The 22,263-nt window shown below is 38.4% G+C and overlaps 1 protein-coding gene across 1 annotated transcript; it reads right to left on the reverse strand.

The window, feature by feature from the left end:
* Positions 1–4,763: 4,763 nt before the first annotated feature.
* LOC145786352 (ABC-type oligopeptide transporter ABCB9-like) lies at positions 4,764–22,087 on the reverse strand. Its single transcript, XM_082597999.1, has 12 exons — positions 21,547–22,087; positions 19,483–19,794; positions 19,095–19,301; positions 18,136–18,341; positions 12,163–12,360; positions 11,741–11,891; positions 11,397–11,566; positions 9,311–9,484; positions 8,262–8,427; positions 7,775–7,911; positions 7,086–7,264; positions 4,764–6,709 (listed from the first exon to the last, which is right to left on the reverse strand). Exons 1-12 carry the CDS (start codon positions 22,073–22,075, stop codon positions 6,547–6,549), a joined length of 2,592 nt encoding a protein of 863 aa, XP_082454125.1. The 5' UTR covers positions 22,076–22,087; the 3' UTR covers positions 4,764–6,546.
* Between the last annotated feature and the right edge of the window lie 176 nt (positions 22,088–22,263).

Below are 22,263 nucleotides of genomic sequence, written 5' to 3' on the forward strand. Positions count from 1 at the left end.
TTGATTGGTTTAGTGAGGATTCGTAGTCCCATTGCTTTCATTTTGAGTGATCATACTGATTTTCAATTTATTCCTACAAGACGTTACGTAATGAAAAAATATATAACTAAGGTTGGAAGACATTACGTCATGTCTTTTCAATTCAAAATGAAGTTTAAAATTTATTCTTTTGTTCATAGTCGTAATCCTCCTTCAAAGCGGTAATACAAAGCACAATTTTCGATAAGGGGGCATCAAGAATATGTCGACATGACTTTTAAGGTTTACGTCAGCTCAGGAGATCAGTAAAATATAAGGTTCTCATTATCGTGATTGTAAGCCGCGGGAACTTTTTTCTCTAAAAAACAGATTCCCGGGAAGCTAAACATTTTTTCCAGCCCTGGTAGAAAACAAGAAAAATTAAATAATATACCCTGTCTTGCATGTCTTGCACCAGTGGCGTAGCCAAGGGAGAGGGTTCGGGGGTTTCAAATTGAATTTACGGATGTTAATACATTGTTTACAAGAAAAGTTGCAGCCTATGATGTAATTTCTCGTCAAACTGTGCAAGGATGCAAGCCATCTGCAACTGCTAGATCGCTTGTTCGATCTAGATTAACATCTAAACAGCTATTCGTTATACAAAACTTGAATATATCAGAAATAGCCTAAAGTAACTTCATTGTCTCAAAGCTTTTTGTTTGACACTCATCAAGATGTATGACCTCTATGACGTTACATTTTCTAAACTTTGGGTTGACTTCAGAGCATAAAAGTTAGTGACTTACCGGAATAAGATCGCTTTTTGAATCAACCAAGGAGAAAATTGATAAATAATAAAACTGTAATAATCTCGCAAAAAAAGCAATCAACCTATGTCTCTAAAACAAAGTTTGCCTAATTTTAAACGAAACTGCATTAAAAGAGCGAGTTTTGCCAATACCAAACATTCAAATATCTCAGTCTGAAATTAGCAACAAGAAAACATAGAGACTTAGCTTTATTTCCGAAAAATGCCGAAGAAAACATGATCTTATCCTTTTGCTATGCCACCGGACAGCACCATTTTACAGAAATATTTATACCCACAATTTTGTTGAAAATGCTCTCAGAATGCACCAAACTGAAAGTAATTTTTCAAAATTTTCTGGGGGAGGCCCCCAGACCCCCCGCCGCTAAGTGTCGCCTTCGGCGAACACGCCATCGGGCTTCGCCCGCCGGCTGTCAACACCCCCTCTTTCAAAATTTTTGACTATGCTACTGTCTTGCACTGTCAATATTTTGCCCCTCCAATGTTGAAGGTCTGGCGGCGCCACTGTTCATACCTGAAATCCATTTTTGTTTTTTGCATGTATTTGAACTAGTTTTGGTATAAAATTATATGACTAATATTAAAAGTTTCCTTACTTAATCATCTAAACTTTAAGTCACTTTTAACAGGCAAGTATTTTACCATTTTGCCAAAGACTGATCTAAATCGGCTACTCCGCTTTCAAAATTCAAATTCATAAAACTATCTGGCAACACCAACTAAGCTTGCTCGAATCGGTTTTGTTAAATGAAACAATTTTTTTGTTTATGTAAGGGGGATTGTTTGTTTGTTTGTCATATTTTTATCCTGCAGCTGCATTGCGGGAAAGCGGACTTGAGCGCTATGCATCGGTGTACGCCTTTCGACGTAGGCCTACACCTGACCCACGTTGCAACCGACGGCAATGTCTGTTTCCGGTTGTCTTCTCTACTTATGACTTAAATTCGGTACTATCCATTACTCGAAATCGATTATTATCATCATTGCAACTTTATTGTCGGCAAAACTCTGTCAATAGTAATCAATAATCAAACAAAAACATCAAATCAAGCAAACCAGACAGTATGATCAATTAATGATCAAGATAAAGAGCCTGCTGATAATGTTTGAAGTGGTCTGATCTATAAAAACAGTCAGAATTCTTTAAGGGATATTTAAAATAAGGGAATAAGAATGCTGTTATTACACCTGACAATAGAAGGGCTTTTGCAGCTCCAACAGTTTTTGCACATGACTGGAGGGGTTTATCCGTTGATGGCCCGGGGTTACTTGTTTACTGAAAGCCTGAAAAACAACCGGCAAATTGGACATGCGTTTACATTGGCTTGCTTGCGTGTAGTACGCTGCATTTTTGCAATACTACCGTTTCAGAGTTGACTGTACCATCAGCACCACACAACTTTCTGTAACCTAACTTTAAAAAAGCAGCATGTTTAACCATAGTTAATAAATATACCTATTAACAGTATATTTATTATTTTTTTAACAGTATATTTATTAACTATGGTTTAACGCGCTATTAACTACGGTATCGCCCGCGCCCTTCGAGTGTCGTGAGAAAAGTCAATCGCTGCGAGCATTCGCATCCTTCCGTTTTAAATATCTCTAAGTTTATCAAAGACATTTTGTTTGAAAACAAAATAAACAAATTTTGCATTGCTACGATACTTTCGTTGCGGAATTTTTTCGATTCCACCTTATGAAAGTATAAACTTCTATTAAGCTCTTTTTTGTAGTTTCATCATCATCATAAGCCATGCCTGAATAAGGCGTCGGCTACCGTGAATCTCCACAACGATCGATTGTCCATAGTCCTTATTAAGTTTTCAAAATTTTGTTTTGTCCATGTTGAAAGATTTTTGAAGATTTCCAAACGTGGACGCCCCCGGTGCTTCTGACCAGGAAGCAGGCCCGTAACTAGGGGGGCGCAAGGGGGGCGAAGCCCCCTGCAATAATATTGGTCCCCCTGGAAAAAATGATGTTAATTAGCTCTGTTCGCTAACTTTTCAGTTTTATACCCAATTTTCTTGTGTTGTTTAATTGTAAACATTGTGTGTCTAATGTTGTGTCAGACAGACTCGAGATTTAATGCTGGTAAGATCCAGAGTAGGTCTAAGTCTATCAGTTTTTAACTGAGCTAAGCAGTGTGATAGCCAATCAGTCTCCAGAATACTTTGAATACTCCAGTTGACTGCCACTAAGCGTTATTAAAGTACCGGGCAACCACCTTGGCATTTGCGTTCCAGGTAGGCTATGCTTCTATAGGATACTTACATTTGGAAACTCAGATTGACAGACAATTCATGGTTTTACTCATCTGTTCCTGCCCTTTTAAAAAAAAATGAAAACTTCTTGGACCGTGAATCACTCATTGCACTGTATACGAAACTTAAGATAGATAGGCTATTTCATCAGAGTGGAATTGCAAGTCGCAAAACAGTTCCTACACGACTATGTGGAAGTTGCAGAACACCAGGATTCCTAAATAGTACTGAAAGAACTGTACAATCAACGACTGGCATTCCTGAATGTATATAAGCTTGCCGCTACTGTGGAATCATTCGGGTCCAGTAGTGCGGTTTGTGAGAGTGACTTCTCGATTTTATCTCGGATAGACAAGCCTACACGCAGGTCTATGTTCCAGGCGAACTTGGTTCTGTTGGCGTTTGAAAAGGAAATGACCGAGAAAATATACCTGGACGTTTTTGTTAATAGATTCAGTGAAGTCCATCCACGCCTTCTGCTAATAGGACCTAACCTATCTATGGCGAAGATACATTTCACTGATGGTGTGAAATAGATTCTTGCTATTATCATTAAAGGGTTGATCTTAAAGAGATGATCGTTGATTCTGCACTAAAAAAAGAGGTGCATTGTACAATTATTTTTCAAAACGATGAGTGACAGGTGCATCGGCTGCAGCCCTATTTGATCATATTTCAACGCCTATTTTTAATGTATAGGCCTAATATAATTTGCGTGATTTATGCAGCGCATTAGAGGAAAATGCAAATAAACTAAAACGAACTCAAAGTTTATGAAAAGCAATGGATTAACTAACAAAAGAATTAACTACAAAATCATAAATTTATATGCCAATTTTTAACCATTTTATCACTAGTTGATGGTCGGATGTTTTAAAAATGATTTTGCTTCTCAATTTCTTTGCTGTCGTCATTATAACCGTTTAAGCTGCAGCATGTAATTCACTCTATAATGCCAGTTCATGCTGCTGTTTCTATGATAATGCAAACGCTGTCTTCTTCTTCTTCTTTCGTTTGAGACTAGATCAAATCAAATTTCAGGGCAGGTGATGGAGTCAGGTGAGTGTAGTCTCGTCCAGCGTTGCTATACCATGCGTTCCATTTGGTGCCTTATAGATGGGACATTCGAGAACGACATGGTCAGCAGTTTGTTCCTCCGCGCCGCATTCGCAGGCCGGTGAGGGAGCCAAACCCCACTTGTGCATGTTGAAATGGAAGCGACCGACTCCGGTTCGGATTCTGTTGAGCTTGACCCAAGTCGGCCGAGGCAGGTCCATAGGGGCGCCCAGGGGGGCGCGCCACCGGGTGAGGTATAAAACCATGTAGTTTCGTGTCGGTGGCACACCACGCTGCATTCCAATTGTCTTCCATGAAGTGTGCTGCGCTGATGGCATGATCGCTGAATGGGTGTAGCAATTCAACAGCAGCTGGCACAAAGGGGTGTCTTGACTTTAATTGCCAGGGAGATTCTTGAGGTGGGATGTTGAGTTTTGCATGAAGCAATGCAAACGCTGTAATACGATACAATTACATGCAAACGCTGTAATACGATAATACTATATGTGTTTTTGTGTAAATATACCCACATTGTGTACACACGTCGTTTTCGTAAGTTACATGATACGGAAGGTAAAAGTTGGGCTCCCTCTAGAACACTTATAGTAAAAGTTGGGCTCCCTCTAGAACACCGCGATATAGGGAAACAACGGTTCTGTTTCATGTTTTATTTCCGATCATCGTAGCAAAATATATTAACTTACTTGCCACAACATAGGCTAGTAGCCTACCGGTAAGTTATGAGTCTGGTGAAACGTAAAAGCAAAAAAACGCAAACGTGAAAGCGATCTTGAAATGAATTACTAGCTAAAATACAAAAAAATTAGCACGGTTGCAACACGAAAACCACCACAAAAACAAGGGTATATACTATATAGTACACTGGCTAAAGTTTATTGAAAACAGCATATAAAATTTTTGGATAGCCTACAATTTCGAAAGTAGGCTGTTCAAAACGAAAAAAATTCGAAATATTTTATTTGGAAGGGAAATATCTTAGGCTAAGTTATAACAAGTTTTTTGTTGATGAGGAATTTCGTTTCGATACTCAGAATTAAGGAAGCATCAAAAATTCGCGCTTCAAGTTGATTTTGCACCTTGTTTTTAAAAAGATTAATTGCATTGCAAAATACGGGAATGCAGAATGTGTATCTGGTGTACTTACGCTAACCGTTGAGGAATTACGGTGGTCCATAGCTGTCCGGGCGGCCAAACCATGCAGCACATTAATCAATTATTTGGTTATTGCACTTCGAGTGAGCAAAAACTTCAAATAAGAATTGAAACTATTTGAAAATTTCCAAGAAAAAGCTGTGAAAATTGTACCAAGTGAAAATCTTAGATTCTTAACGTAAGTTTTATAACCTCCAGTCGGCTGCGAAACCGATTGATGAGAACCCGGTACGACGCTCGAAAGGGCAACACCGGTTCGACACCGCTCAGAAGCATGCGGCCATGTCTTTGGCAGGACACTAAAACGCGTGCCTGAAGATGGACAGGAGGTCACGAAGATTGGCTTTCTTATCCACTTAATGTAAATTGACTGAAAGAACAAAATAAAACTCGTCAACAGAAATAAAACTATGAGTCAACTATTCTTGCTGTGCAGACTGCTCAGGAACCAGAAATTGTAGGCTGTAACTTAAATTAATAAATAAAAAGCAGGCTCTTATTTTGCAATATTTCCTAAATCGTGGTTTTTCAATTGGAGAAAGAGGGATCACACAGTCATTTTACTGGATTTACGATACTTCAGCAACATACTGTTTGAACACCACGTGCAGTGTGAGGTAAGGGCGACCAATAGAAAATAGTGTCGGCGTGGGATTAACTCAATAGTTCTAGAATAAGAGTAGCAACCACCTAAACTGTTTATGTAGTCTACTTAATTCAGAGGTGATTACCGTATCCAAATTAACATGACCCTACAGTAAAGATAAATCCAGAAAGCAACAATTTGAAAAAACAATTATATGTATTATTTAGTCATTGAAAGTTGTGGTAAATTGTTTCACTAGGCACTACAGAGGCCGTGTTTTGGCACTTTACGTGTACGATGGTGACTTGTCAAGCAAAACAAGACGAAATTGTGGTTTGTTTGGGAATTGCTAAAGAAGATCAATTTTTGGCAAACAACAAAAAACACTCGTTAAATAAAGACAGAACAGCACGACGATGCAATACGACAACACAGAATCATTGAACCTACCGTAGTCTACTGTAGTTTTCAAGACAATATTGCAAGCGTTGATCAATAAATAGGTTTCTGTGGTCATCACCAAACCATTAAAATCAAATACTATAACGATTGGCTATGCAACAAACATGCCACCTACAGTATACCTTGATAGACAGCATGTTCGCAAGGCTGACCTAAAGACGAATATTTTCTGAGGATTGCAATAACTTTATAGATCTCTATGGCAACAGAATGGATCAAATGTTAATTCTAAACGAGCCATAGCTTGATTGGCTATTTGAAGACGTGGAGAGCACGTCATTACTGCTGCACCGGCGTTGCAAAGATGAAATTTGTTGAGGAATTGACACGTCACTGCAGATCGGCGGTTCCGGGTGGCGTGCTGTAGAGTGCAGTTGCCTGAAACAAGATTAACCATCAATTGAATTAATTTCGCAGTTAATGTGATCAAACCCAAACTAAAAGATGTTTTGCAGATTATTTTCAAGCCCACTTTTTCACAGCATATCCATGATCGCTTCAAAATGTAGGCAGCATCATAATCGAGGTTTAATGCAAAAGTTTGTGGTCTGTTAGTTAAATATTCCATTCCTAAGATGATCGTAACAAAAAATACATAAATAACATGATGTGTGTTATTTAATTAAATGCCTGAAGCCTGATTCATTTTTCAAAAACTATATATACAAAACAGCGAGACCGGAATCCACTGATCGGTAAAGTGCAATAGTGCATTCTACGCCTGCATGAGTTTGCTTGAAGCAGCTGTACTAACCTATGCACGAGCTTGTAGTAAGTTCCATGCTTCTCCATCAGCTCGCAGTGGCTTCCAATTTCCTGCACTCTCCCCTTCACTATCACCACGATGCGGTCGGCTCGCTCCACCGTGCTCAGCCTGTGGGCGATGAGGAGTACAGTGCGATCCGACTTGCTACGCTCCAGTGCTTCCTGGACCTGGAACACCATGTCATATGCACGTTGCAATAGATGCTTAAACAGACATGCAACAAGTAAATGTTAGATCGGCTAAGTCTAACATCAAGTGCATTGATCGATTGTAGTACGAATAGAAAGATTGGAAATCGTGAGGACTTTCATCGCGATTTATGAGCTGGGATGTGTCTGTTGTTTTCTGACAACAGTTGTTTCTAACAATTACATTTGTGTTCAGCTGCCCTTTTGTATTGCTTACGCTTAAAGTGAACTACAAAACAAGGAACATACGATGCATAATTGCATATCCATATCCAACCAAAAAGAAAAAAAAATTCGCTTGGGTGGAAGGTATCACACGCTAGACCCGTGGCTTCTTATTTTCAAGGAATTGAACCCTTGACCGCAACAAAGTAAAGAATTGAGCGCTAAAAAAATTATAAAAATATCGTCCCATAAAAAAACAGACTTAACAAAATTTTGGTAAACAAGGAAGTGAGTTGCAATAACTCCCAGTAATTTCAGCCTCACCAAGAATTCACTTTCAGTGTCCAGAGCGCTGGTGGCTTCATCCAGAAGAAGCACAGAAGGATTTCGTACTATCGCCCTCGCGATCGCCACCCGTTGCTTCTGACCTCCAGACAGCTGTGTTCCTTTCTCACCAGCCTCTGCGAGGAAAGGCGTCAACAACCTGTATCCAATATGAAGGACAGCACCGGCTACGAAATGCGATACATCAGTACGCCAATAAGCAGACTGACATACTTATACCGCAAGGTTAAAAACCTGGGTTATGGCTAAAAATATGCATGAAGTTGCAGAACGGCTCCAAAAGATTTCATTCCAACAAGAAAATATAAGCTCTGAAAGGTCAACGCCAAAAGTACTGAATAATCTTGAACAGAAAATGGTCAACGTCCAGATATAAAACCATGACGAATGAATTTGAGTTGGTTCCAATCTGTAGACTGTAGAGTGTAGACTGTAGAGACTAGAGAATACCCACGAATCCACCCACCTGTGTTGTACCTGTCAGGAAGCTCCATAATGAACTGATGCGCGTTTGCCATCATGGCGGCCTTCACCACGTCACTATGATCGAAATTGGAATCATCCAGTCCGTACAAGATGTTGCTGGAGAGAGAACGCGCGTACAGGATTGGCTCCTGGCCTACTAGCGACACCTAGACAATAAAGTGTGTCGTAAGTTGCTATCTCGCATCATCGTAGAACCAAATCCGTCCAAACCTTGCGGATAAGTAGGCACACTTTTGGTTTTATCAGACATCTGCATTACCAAGCTAAAGGTTGTATTGCTCAAGTTTAACAACATCCCAAATATCTAAAAGATTAATAACAAATAACAATTCATAGTAAGCTTAATTACAAAGTTTCAGCGCAAAGTAATGACTTAATAGTGAGGACTGAGGATACACGGAATTGAATGTTCAGTATTGACTAAAACTTACATAAAGATTTGTCGCATATAAACGAAAAGGAAAGCTTATCTGCAGATCGCTGCAGCAACTACATGATATAGCGAGCGTGTTTCTCGAAACTTTCTGATATCAAGTTAATTAAACGAGCGATTCGGTAGACACAGACTGACATAATGGTTTGGTCTCTCAAAGTTTGGGAGATAATAATTTTGATGACGACGATTTCCACTGCTACCGTTACTTTCTTATTTCTTTAATTACTAAACAAAGTTCAAAGCAAGAATCAATTCTGTGTCTGAGTGCTACAAGGGTCACAAGGACTGCAGTCAGCTGGTTTATATACGGAAAATTGTCGTATCTTTAAGGTGTCTACCGGTCAAAACACTCCATCTGTTGCAGCGACGTGCAGATTACAAATAAGTAAACGGTAATCGTTTACAAGCATGAGGAAACCATCAGGAATGAGACTTACGAAAGGCTTTCTTAGTTCCAGAATAAATTGCATATTAATAAATTTAAAGGCAGCAAACAAGCAATTTATAAACTTTAAAAGCAGGAAAATCATCCACAGCAACGGCAAAAACTTCACATTGTGGTTGTTTTTCATCAAATTATATCAGGAGTTCACCTTTTCATGAAGGAACTTGTGGTCATAAGATCTCACTGGCTTGCCGTCGATTAGAACCGCGCCTGAGGTCGGGTCGTAGAACCTCTCCAGCAACTTGACGCAAGATGACTTGCCTCCTCCGCTGGGCCCAACCAGAGCCACCACCTCCCCCGGGTTCACATCAAAAGACACATCCTGAATGAGTCAACAAATAACGTTAAAACTTGGCTAAAATAGGCAAAAGGCGGATTCACACTGGCGTCGTTATCGCGTCGTGAGCTGCTTTTGACGTCATCCACGACGGCAGACGCTGACCGAGCATTCACACTGCACTGCATTTTTCCACCAAACAGCGCAATGCTGATATGACATAAAGACGAACAGAACTGCTTCAAACGAAAAAATATATTTAATAATAAAATAACTGAATTGGAGAGTGTGCGCTAGCAACAGAGCAAAAATCAACGCAAATTTGTGTGGTCAAAAATCGTAAAAAGGCGTTGTTACTCTATGATAGTTACCTATTGACCTGTGCTTTGATGATGTGCGACTTATTTAGTACTGTGCGGTGGAGAATGGGCCTACACACTACACAGCATTATGAAAAAACGTGGGTGTATTTCAACACCTGTAGGTTTTGCAGTGGATAATCCGGCATGCAAGCGCAAGCTGCACAAAAGTTGCACGACAGTCTCTTGTCTCATCATCTACGGACATCTAAGGCATACGGCCCCTCCTCCCTTTTCCGCTCTTTTAGATGTGAGGAGAATAACACACGAAGCTACATGATCAAGTAAGGTAAAACCGCTGCAATCTTTTAAGAAAACAAGTTGCTGCTGCTGCTGCTAGATCTTTTCGTTAATCATTAAATGTTACGAAAGCAGATTGTCTGGTGGATCACAATGCCGTAAATGCAGTCTTCACTGCTTTTATGGTCTTCCTTGTTTTGCTTTTATGGTCGGAAATAACAAAAATATGATGATGATATGAACGGCTTGAAACATTAGAAAGCCAACCAAAAAGAAAGTATAGCAACTACACTATATGCAGCCTTTAAAAAAAAAATTGTATAGGAGACATCTTATACTCATCGCAAGCGATGTACACATATCAACGATGTCGTTTCAATGTCGTCTGCAGTGTGAATGCACGCGTCATTGTCGCGTCAGACTGGCTTTTCAAAATCAGGAAGCACTCGGGGATTCCCCGATCATTACGTTGTCGTTTGTCAATGTGAATCCGCATTAATTCATCAAACGCGACACGACCCCATCGTACGGCCTGCGTTGTATCAACCGAGTTATAAACGCGACCCACACCGGGTTTAAACATCTTTCCTACGCAGCAAATTCAGTCAAAATCATTAAAAGATGTTTTTCTGGATAAACCTTTTATATAAGATTAACATTTTCTAATATTCAAAACAAATTGAAGACCTGACTGAGTATACGTATTTTTGTTAAGTAACGTTTAGTTTTAGATCGCCTGCGTTTCTCTCTACTTGTGTATCAGTTCAATGATTACGCCTCAGGCATGTTCCTGTCTGTTTGTCTACTTCAGAACGCCAATAGTCCACGTTGCATCAGTGCAATGAGTGGTATGCTCCAGCTCCAGCCAACCTTATACGTTTCCGCTGAACCAACCACAAGTTAGAAGTGGCAATATGAGGTGATCCATCACACGGAGCAAAAGGTCTTCATGCTTACATGACGAGATCAAAGTTTGGCTGCTCTCGAGCACTCTTAATGTAGTTAAGAAAAACGCTGCTATCTTTAGGTGTAAAACACGGACGTCGTCCTCAGAAAGTCAGAAACTGGGTTATCGACTGTGGGGTCGACACGCCAAAACCCTTCCGAGTCCACGGCCTTGGTAAAAACTGCTTGCTTCGTAACTTACCGGTAAGTCATAAACTCAGGTCTTCAAATTCTTGCTCGCGACAATTTAGCAAGATTGGAAATTGATTTCGATCTAAATTCAGAAGTTCAGTCAGACAGAAGAAAGAAAACACGCCAAAACGGCACAATGATAACACCTAGTCCTGTCAAATCAGCCGCGTATGCATCAGACCGAAAAAGCACTGTCAGGAATAATTAAACAAGTTTCTGACCTGCAGTACCGGCTGGTCGGGGCGGCCCGGGTAAGAAAAGCAGACGTTCTGAAAGGAAACCTTCCCATTGATGTGACCTGGTTCCTCTTTTCCATCTTCTGTGCTGATGGTTGGTTTCCGCTTGATCAACTCAAACACCTTCTCTGCTGCTCCTAGTGCTTGCATTAAACCTGCAACAGAAGGTTCCTGTACCGAACAGTTGTATCCGTTGATATATCAATCAAAATATATCTCGTAGAAAGATGCAGGATGGCACTAAAAAGAAGTTTTCATTGCATAGTTAATTAGATATAACTGTTTTTTCTTTAGCGGCTAAATGTTTGGAGGTAGCAGACAATACAAACCTGTATAAACCTCTCCAATCTCGCTGAAGCATTCGCCGAGGGTTTGTTGGTACAGAATGAAGGAAATAAAATGCTCGGCTGTCAGTACGTTCGCCAGCAGCAAGTGCCCTCCATACCACAGAGTTGCCACTGTCAACAAAAGCTCGATCGTCTGCAAACAAAAACACAAACATAAGGTTTGTGAAGATGTAGCAGAGACTAAATCGATAAAAATAACGTTATTGTAAAACTTTTAGCACATCTTTAATGTTGAAATTGAATTGAATACGAAAGCTCCGTCATAAATTGCGATGACATTGAAACTCTTAGTGGATAAACGTTAAAGACAGACATTGCGTGGGAGGCTGTCAGCCATGTTAGAGGTGACATCAACAAAATCGTAGATATGTAGCTTTAAAATAAATACGACATTGATCACTTGCCTGAGTGGTCCACACGTATCCAGCGTAAAAGAAGCATTGCTTCTTGAGCACTTCGTAGACATCAAGAAGCTTGGAGTTGTATCGCTCGTTCTCATCGCTCTCGTTGGCGAAACTACGGACGGTCTGCATGGACGAACAGACCTCATCAGCCACTTCGTTGGCGATCGCAAACTTGTCTTGCGCTTGCTTCTGAAGTTTCTGCAATAAATGAGAAAGATAAAGAAATGTTGATAAGGGATCTTGAAACCAATTCTTGTATGAACGTAAGTGACGAATATTCTTCACGTTAAAAACCACACACCACGTATCACCAATCCTAATTGGCAAATGTTTTAATTGTTCGTTTATATATTTTACGCCGGTGCTACTCAAACTTTGATGCACGTAGCAGTATCGCTAGATAATCAGCTGTCAGTACCGGTGAGATTTAGAAACAAGTGCATAGAATATCGTTTTTGCTCTTGGAATCAGACCTTGTTTCCAAACAGGGCTGAGATGGGTTTCCATTCTCAGTATTGGTTCTTATACTTTCTTGGACTTTAAAGTTACTTGTGGGAGTAGAGTAAATATTTTGGAGTGTTTGCTCAAGTTTGGTGATCATTCTTGGCTTGGAGGAATATATTTTCAAAAATAATAGAGCTTGCCGTAGCATTCCGGAAAGTTTGTTATTGAATGTTTTTAACAGAACAAAACAATAACACACTATAACACCAATAAAAAATGCAGGAGCCAGGAAGTGGTGCTATATCTATAACTGCACTCACTCCATTCGGAAAAGAAAAAAATGCGGTTCCCTATGGCCTTTAGATGACCCCAGAATATGACCGGCAGTCTGTATCACGGCAGTGACATGATAGTTGCAACAAAGGCGCCCTCACACTAAAAAGGTCCTCCGCCGCCTGTCACACAAGGATTAAGGCAGTCAGTCATCCGGCCTTAGAAATCTTAGAAAGATGACTTGAATTTAGTTTGTTTCGAGCGTTTCGGGATCTTTACTACCTCACGTGATTTATATATTCCACGTCGAGTGCTGCTGCTGCAACATCTACTTGTTATTCTTTTATTTGATGTCACATTGTCCTCTTTCATTTGTGGTGTATCATTTAAAGAAATTTGAATTTCAAACTGTCATGTTTGCCACTTGTCCACTTTTCAGATTATCTGATGCGCGATACACTTAACGTTAGAATTCTTCTTTTTATGTGTCGTTTTTGTGTTTGAAGGAAAACAATCAAGAATACGCCATGTGCTCGTAATTAAAAAATAAAAATCCAACGGAAAAGTTAGTTGAAATTTCGCTCTTTTTCAAAACAGGTTTATTAGGTTGACGTAAAGAAATCAGTAATTATTAACTGATCAGTCCACATTAAGTACCATTCTGCCATAGGCTGACTTGATGGCTAGAAGATGACATGGTGGCAAAAAGGAAAGTTAGTGTGTAGGCTAATTGGCAAAAATAAAAATTTGAACCAAAATTCAAATTAACATTTTCCTCATCTTAAGTTAATAAAGTTTAGCTAATGCTAAATAAAAAGGAAATTTATTTGTAGAAAAATAGCTAATAATTTCTTCAATATAATCAATACCACTGAAGTTATCCAGAAGCCCAACAAACGCAGTGGCCAATATATCACAAATTATATAAATTTTATATTTAAACAATAAATACTAAGTAGTATTAGTAATAATACTACAAAAAGTGCTCAATGCCAAGCAAAAAAGCCAAGCAGAGCAAAATACATCAAATACAGTTATTACTTTCTAAAACTGTATTTGATGTAAAATTTATATTTATACGCACAAATCAAACCAATTAAAAACCAGTGACAAGCTTCCATGCTTTGTTCGTATGACAACTGCACAAGTGTCAACAACCATTGGTACAGCATTTTAACAATAGAAAGCATACTTCCTTGGTTTACTTAAATTACCACTGTCAAAAAGTTTTAACAGGCCCACCCAATTTACATGAAAAGGTTGTCGTAGATTCGTAGAGGAATGACGTTGCGCATATCTAAATCGAGGGGAACTAATTTCATATTTCAACTGGAACCATGTTGTTTTTTGATGCTTTTTTTAATTGTAAGTTGTTATTTTTTTGAAGGAAATGAAAGTATACTTAATTCACATACCATTCACCAATGGCGCAAAAACTATAAATCGGTTTTGATAGGTAATATCGAAGCCACTGACGAGATGCGATCTGATTTGTTACATTTTTCAAACTTTTGGTAACTTTTTAAATGAGATTTTCTAAATATTATATTTTAACGTCTTTTTTTTACTTTTTTTCCCTTGTGACAAATTGAGTTTTAACATCACCAGGCTTTGGCGTAAGTCAGCTTGACTGACCCCATTGTTTGTTGTTTACATTTAAATTCTTCGCCGGATGCTTAATATTTTCGTACTCACATATCCTGTTTCCTCCTTAACGTTTGTCACTTTACTTTTATAATGCATGACCTAATTACCTTCATAATTTGCATAAAAATTGTCATTATTACTGCTCGTGGACTAATTTCGCAGACTAATTTGTTTCTTGGCAACCACATAAAATTTTTAATTATTTTCTAAAGTGAACTGATATAAATTTTACTGTACTATGCTGTCGATAAAGTTGTACTGAAGAGGGTTCAATACCCGAAATCGCGATATGCAACAGAAGAATTTCAAATTGGACTTTGTCATACTTTTTTGAACATTGAATTTCCAGGCAATGTATCAACAGTATCATTTCTCATTTTATTTTTCTATTTGAATTAACATGTACTCTAAAAGGTCGTCGTTGATATTATAGTATTCACATTTTCTCAAATTTATTGATGCTTTTGTATCTACTTTACGAGGATCCCCGATTACCTATACGTTGATACGGGTTTAAAGTAATCACCCCTTTTTTCAATAATTGTTTGATCCCATCAAATTATGAGTTAACAGCTATCGTGATAATTACAGCAGCCTAAACTCAAAAAAGTGTTTTTTAGCATTGTTCTAAAAATTCATTGCTATCAACGGCTATGAAATGATGGCTATGATTCCTATGAATGAGAATAAAATTAAAAAATTCTTGCACACAACTGAAAATATCTTATTTAAACAATTCTATGCGAAATATAAATGAAATATAGACTTTGAAAAGTTTTATAATTTTTTTATTACCGTCAATTTAAACTGACGCTAGGAGCGAGAGGGTAGGTCTACACTACAGGTAAAACATACTAACTTTGTTGTGCACCCTTGTACATAATGTGGTTGTAAATTTTGATTATTTGAGAATATTTAAGTAGTTTGTCTCTCGGCAGCCGATTTGTAGCAAGAATTGACAGCGACAGACACGTGTTTCGCCCATGAGGCTGGGCTCATCAGTATCACACCGTATTCACTCGACCACCGCTTTACCAGTCAGTTTAACTCTTATCTTTGTGGAAAGAAAAGAGCCAACAAAACCAGCAGGCGCCAGGGCAGAGGACATTGTGAAGAAAGGGGCGTTCTTTCCGGCTATCAGCACAAGGCTGAGCACTCACTAGTACAGCGAGCAGTTGCGATTCGCTAACCATAACGGTGTAGCTTCCACGCTAGCCATTCAGACCATCCAATCAACAATATGTTTCTCGGCAGCCGATTTATAGCAAGAATTGACAGTGACAGTAGTTTGTTTGTAATTGAAAGCTGATGATGATACAAAATTAGCGAACTGTCAATTACCATTTGCAATCGACAAAGTTAGCGAGTTTGACATGAAATTTTTTTGTTTGTACAGTAGGCTAAGCTGAGGCTATTATTTAAAAAACTTTTGGTGAAAATGTTAAACTAACGTTACTTTTTGTTAATGATGGCTTTTGTTTACTTATTTATATCTAAATTATTGATATTTTACTTTGTCCGCTTATTTAGTGCAAAACAGAGTTTGTATTTGAACATAGAATAGTTAAAGTAGTAGGGTAACGCGAGCTTGCATTGTTTTACCTGTACCCTCCTGCTCTTAGCGTCAGTTTAAATTGACAGTTCTAAGTAAAATTATCCACATTTCACAAAAAACAATTTTCCTCTAAAAAAAAACATTCATTCGTTTCTGGTTACACCCACTGGCGCCGACTTACGGGGTTACGGGGTGGCCACGCCACCCCGTAACCGCTGTGGCGGGGTGGCAGCCACCCCGTTTAGGTTACATTACTTACTGCAAATACATGTAATTTGAACGGACGTTTAAATCTTTTTTTGATCATTGGTTTTCGCTTCAAGTCAACGTAAAGCAAGAGGTGAACCAATACAGGATTGCGAAGAAAATGATTGTTTTTGTCACAAGCATGATACTCGCGTAACATCAAGTAAGCTACGTGAAGATTACACAACACGTGACTTTTCCTTGTTGTTGCGATCATTTTATTTGTTACTTGTCATAAGTCATTGTTACATTTGTTAGGTTTACAATGGGATTTATTAATCAATAAAATACGATCTTTCCATTGCCTCCTTCAAAAATCTTTTTTGAAAATTTTTAAACTGCTCGTAATATCGCTATAAATTATGACAGCTATAAAATACTTGGAAATAAAATTATCTCGATGATTTATAGCTCCACCCCCTAAGCCTAAATGAATATCTATTTTCAAATTTCATTAAAAAAATGCAATTTTCGAAACTTTTTGAGTTTTATTTAAAAAGTGCGCTTAGTAAAGTAGCAGTTTTAACGTTCTGCAAATTTACACGTTTACATGATTTTATTCAAGGAAAGCTACACCCCTGCCAATTCCCAATAATAAAAGCAACCTTTTTCAATTACTCAAGATTTTGCACTTTGAATTATTTTCCGATTTCAATTGGAGTGTACTGTCATCTACTTCATGCTTTAATTTCTACTTTGTTATCTACAGTACTTCATGCAGTAATATTGCGTGACAAACTGTGAGGCGGGAATTTATTGGTCTGACATAAAAGTTGCTTGTTACATCATAAAAAAAATTACGAAAAGTCGTCCAGTAAAAGTTTTTCGCCGACATTCCAGTTTTATTCAGCTTAAAGATGCCACCGAAAAAGCGTTCAAAATTGCAGCCCTCCATTGAGTCATTTTTTGTTGCGTCTAGTCCGGATTCAGCCAGCATGAAAGTGACCAAACGCCTGAATGAAACGAAAGTGTACCACTGCCAAAAGGCGTTAGCACGATCAGGGAGGTGGAAGAACCGAGCACGATAATCGCTGTTGAAGGGAGAAGCTATCAAAAATTGTGGGAGAGCGAATTCCCGTGGCTAGAATACGATAGATGCAAAGATAGAGCATTCTCTCCGATTTGCAAACGGGCAATTTCGCACAACAAAATAAATGTGGCGTCGTTAACTCCATTAATTCAGAACTCTGTAAAAGTTTGGACAGAAACCGGGTATGGTAACTGGAAGAAAGGAAAACAAAAAACAAGGTATCAAAAAACATAGGGATAGTGGTATTCAAAAATACTTTTGCCAAATGTTAAGTGTCAGAGCAGCAACGTAACAATAAAATTCATGACATGCCTCCTGTGCTTTGTTTTAAAGTTGCTTTGTAAATTATCGAGCTACAAATCAGGTGTGAAAAGACAATCGCATCTACGAAACACGCTTAGTAAAAATCAAACAAAAACATGCAGTTTGAAAGTTTTTAGGTTGCCATATTGTGCTATCCGCCACCCCGTGCAAAAATAAAAGTCGGCGCCTATGGTTACACCTATATAAAGCTACCTTGAAGAAATCAACAACAAACTCGCCTTTAGGAGGATAAGGGTTAACTAACTCTTTGTCATTTTTCACTGCTTTCCAAGGCAACAAAAGCTTTCATAACATCACCAATCAGCAAAAAGTGAAAAAATCTTATTTTTGGAATATGTTAGTCAGACAGCAACAGTCGTGAAAATCTGCAATATGTAAAAGACCGCATCTTTAAGTAATGGTGATTCCTATCTTTGGAACCAATAACGCACCAGGTCAATTTACTGGTAAGTACCTTGTAATATTTCCCATACAATTCCGACACTCCGAGTACCAGAGGAAGGCCCATGAAGGTGAGAATAGACATCCTCCATGAAAGAGAGAACATGAACACACATATTCCGATAGCCTGGATGACGTTGCGGACGAAGATGTTACAGTTTAAGCCAACCGTGTCGCTCATTGTTGTCGTGTCGGAGGTCAACCGTGACGTGATCTCGCCTGAAGAGAATTCATGTGGAAAGCAGTGATCACCAGAGCTGAACATGGTCGTGGACTTAAATGATGCCGGATTTGACGTCAATGACCGGATTTGGATATTACAGTACTTTAATGTCCTAAAAGGTATCAAGAAATGAAGGATGCGATAGTCACAACGAGACGGAGAATAGGAGTAAAGACAATCGTTGGAAGGAAAAAATAAGTCACCCCCATTAGTGGGGACAAAGTCGAATTTGAATGATGATGATAAATTGCAACAAGTATGCTGTGACCCGCATCAGAATACTAGTAGCTAGCTTAGCAGTTTTCCAGTAGAATCCTTATCAGTCATAAGTTACGGTTTGGTTTTGGTGCTGTATGATCTGGAATAAGCCTGAGCGTACAAAATCGTTAGTGATTAGCTTTGTTGCGATTATTTTATGTGATTTCAGCCTTGAGCTACCCCTAACATAAATATTTTTCAAAACTATTTTACACAATGTGTTTTTGTAGTAAATGGAAACTGTTGAAAGTGTGAGACTTTAAAATTTCACTTTTTTTGAACCACCCTAATAGATAATTAGATATAATAAACGCTTCCGGTAAATACCACTTACCATCCTAAAGGAGGTGCTGGTGCCCATATATTAGTTTTTGCACTGGCACTCCTGATGGCACCTCCGAGAAGCATCATCAACACACAAATTGAAAAGTAGGCTAGTTGTAGAAAAACACATTACAAAAACATAACTAAATCCACATTCCACAAATTACCGGTTTTCATCTTGTCAAAAAATCCAATTTCTTGGCTAGTGATAGACGAGAACAAAGCATTCCTGACACGAATGTTTAGCTTCTGGATGACGAGCATGAACGTTCCCCCTCTCAGGCCACCAAACAGGGAGGCAGCGAGTGAGATCAATCCCATTATAATGATGTTCTTTGTGAACTCACTCTGGCTCTTACTTTCAACAACGATTCCTGAAAAACGACGTACAAACCAGTGCTGTCATCACGTTGATCAAAAGCTGGTGAAAATGTCACTTCAAAGATCACACTATAAAAAACAAAATATTAAATAAAAATATTGCATAAATACAAGCGTTTAGTGATAACACTAATAAACTACAGATGAACACAGAAACTGTGGAATGACACTAACCTGCCACAACCTTCCCTGTGTACAATGGGAGGAAGACCTGTGCAACTGATGATATAGTCAAGAATACCAAAGCAGCAGATATGTAAGGCCAGTCTGGTACGGAGTAGGATAACATTGTACCCAGTGTTACTTTATTCAACAATTCATCATAGCCTTTCTCTTTTGACTTATTTTCTGGTTTCTGTGTCACTGATGGCACAGCTTGGTAGTCGCTGGACGGTGATATGCTGTATCCTGTTTCCAAGTCAGTGCTGTTGTCAAGCAGATTACAAGACTTCACGCCATTGCTTCCATTTATTGAGGCATAATTTCCTGGAATTACAAACGCAATCAATTAAACAGCACTGGTTGTTAACCAGAGCTTGATCGAACACCTGAAGTTCAACAAAGTTGGCTGAGCGGGTCGGTGCAAAAGTCCTCTGAAAACAACTACGTCATATTGATATAGAAACATATTGCTGTACGGTACAAATAAGTTCGGTTGATTTTTGTTTATATGACTTGGGAAAAAAATTGGGGTCTAACAAAACCTTGCAGAGTAATGTAGGGGTTCAGTGGGTTAAAAAGATTAGGAAGCTGAATCTTCAACATAACTGTACACTTTTTCTCTGGCAGTTTTGTTCAGGATTGCGTTTGGAGGAAAGTGTCTCAGGGCACATTTTTATCATAAACAAGCTAATTTTTTTTGTTCAGAAGAGAAAATCCAAAATTGCTCTTGCAAAATTATTTTGTATAATTATATAAAACAAGTTTGTTGCGTAAAAACTTGTTACAACCAGGGTAGTAGTGGGTAACTGCCCAGGTAGCTACTTTGGACTGTTTTTTTTTTTTAAAACCTGCTCGGTCTACAAAACTAGTATTGTCAGATGAAGAATTCTGCTCCAATTGGAGAAAGCTTCAAAGCTGTTCAGTGTTCAAGAAAAAAACTTATCACTTGTGACGGTTGTGACGGAACAAAGCTTTTTCCCAAAACTTATAAATACTGTAAAGTTTGTGTTTATCGGTATTGCAATCTGTTTTATCATTAGTTTTGTTGCAACTAATGCTAGAAACTTAGAAAAAAAATACTAATCAAATTTGCATTACATTTAGCAGGCTTAGCAACCAGCAACTCACTGACTAGGAGCATGATTTTTGACAATAATGCACAAGCCTATTGCATAATTAGGCTAGTCACCTTATGCTTAAACCAATTGCGCAAAAAAAAAAATTTCACCAAAGAGGCCATTTTTGCCCATAACAACCTGGGTGGGCTGGGTTTCATTTAAAAAACTCGGGTGTTTTACAACCAATGCTACAACTATGGTGCCTCAACTGCCTCATCCAAAGACATAACAACTTGACTATAATATAATAGTAGTTTAACAGTAACACATAAAGTGCACACTGAGTGATTGTAAAAGGCAATGCATTATATCTTTTAGGCCTATGCTGCCTCCTTAAAGTACCATAATAGGGAAAGAATGAAAAATTCCAAAATAAGAAAAGGGAGGAATGCATTAATTGAGGTTGGGAACCATTAATCTGACTTATAATTGAGTTGATAGACTTACTCGCAAAGGAACAGCAAATAGGCTAGCCTATACATTCACCTCACTATAGCTAGCCTATTTAGTGAGAGTTTAAACTGACGACTTCCAAAGTGGCTCTCTGTGACCTTTTTGCATTTGCAGTTTGTGTATTATTTTGTTGTTTTGGATATGAACAGCTTTGTCTGACGCAAATAAATAATAATAATAACACAGGAATAAACATAAACACAAGATTTTTCAGAATATGTAAATGATATCTAAAATTTCTATAAACAAACAGAAGCTGCTCCAAAACTGGATTTTTGAAAACATTCACATCAACATGGTCTCCTCCAAAACGACAGTACCAAAGTATTTGTGGTAGAACACGAAGTGAACTCTCTATCAAGCTCTGTCAGTTTTTAAAAGATAAGCTAATTTTAGTTAGCCATGATAAATCTACATGTGGTGCGCACTGCACAATTTCTTTTTCTCTGTGTTAAAGTTTGTGATAGTAAGATTAAGAAAACTCAACCAAAAACTATTTGCTTACCAGTATTAGGTAGTTGACTTTGCTTTAAGAGAGGTTCTTCTTCAGGATTAGTTGCTTTTTCACATGTTTGCATGCTTTCAAGGTTGGTCAGCTTACTGGATGACAATAAAACTCCCCACTGGAGGCAGAACAAAACTGAAGCAACAAGCGTCCACACAAACATCGCCCAAAAGATGTACAACTCTATTCCACCAACAAAGCTTGGGTGTTCAGAATATACAAGCAGTTTCAAGCAAGAGTAGTAAAAATTGATGCAGGCAAATGCACAAACAGCCCAGAACGATGCTTTACAGCGCTTTGGTCCTTCTATTGGATTGTTTAACAGACCAACAACACCACCGAGTAAAATGCTGCTTCTTAAGTAAGCCAAAAGCGGAAATTCAAAAAAAGAAGTGGCAAATGCATATTGGTCAATGGAATGCTCAAAGATGAACCATTGATTTCCATGAATGAAAAGAATAGTTGTCACAATAATATCAAACAGTGAAGTCAATGTTACCAACAAAAGTTTCTTGTTTATTGCCACCATCCTAAATGTATCCTAAATGACTGCAAAATAGATATTGCAGGCCGATTATAAATGTAAAATACAGTTTAATTGGCCTATGCTGAATCATACTGTAGCTCTTGCAAGCTTTATGTACATCGTTTTTACGTTCCCTGATGTCGCTTGTTATTGGATCTGGAGTCTGTGTAGCGGGTAGCCGCTCCACTCCA

Source organism: Aplidium turbinatum, chromosome 2 (assembly GCF_918807975.1).
Source record: "Aplidium turbinatum chromosome 2, kaAplTurb1.1, whole genome shotgun sequence".
Lineage (NCBI taxonomy): Eukaryota > Metazoa > Chordata > Ascidiacea > Aplousobranchia > Polyclinidae > Aplidium > Aplidium turbinatum.

Excerpts from the sequence above, each read along its gene's own strand:
- LOC145786352 (XM_082597999.1), bottom strand. The coding sequence starts at position 22,075 with ATGGTGGCAATAAACAAGAAACTTTTGTTGGTAACATTGACTTCACTG. Across the intron at positions 8,428-9,310 it reads ACAAGTTCCTTCATGAAAAG|GTGTCGCTAGTAGGCCAGGA; the intron begins GTGAACTCCTGA and ends TTTATTGTCTAG. Across the intron at positions 7,265-7,774 it reads ACACTGAAAGTGAATTCTTG|GTCCAGGAAGCACTGGAGCG; the intron begins GTGAGGCTGAAA and ends ATGGTGTTCCAG.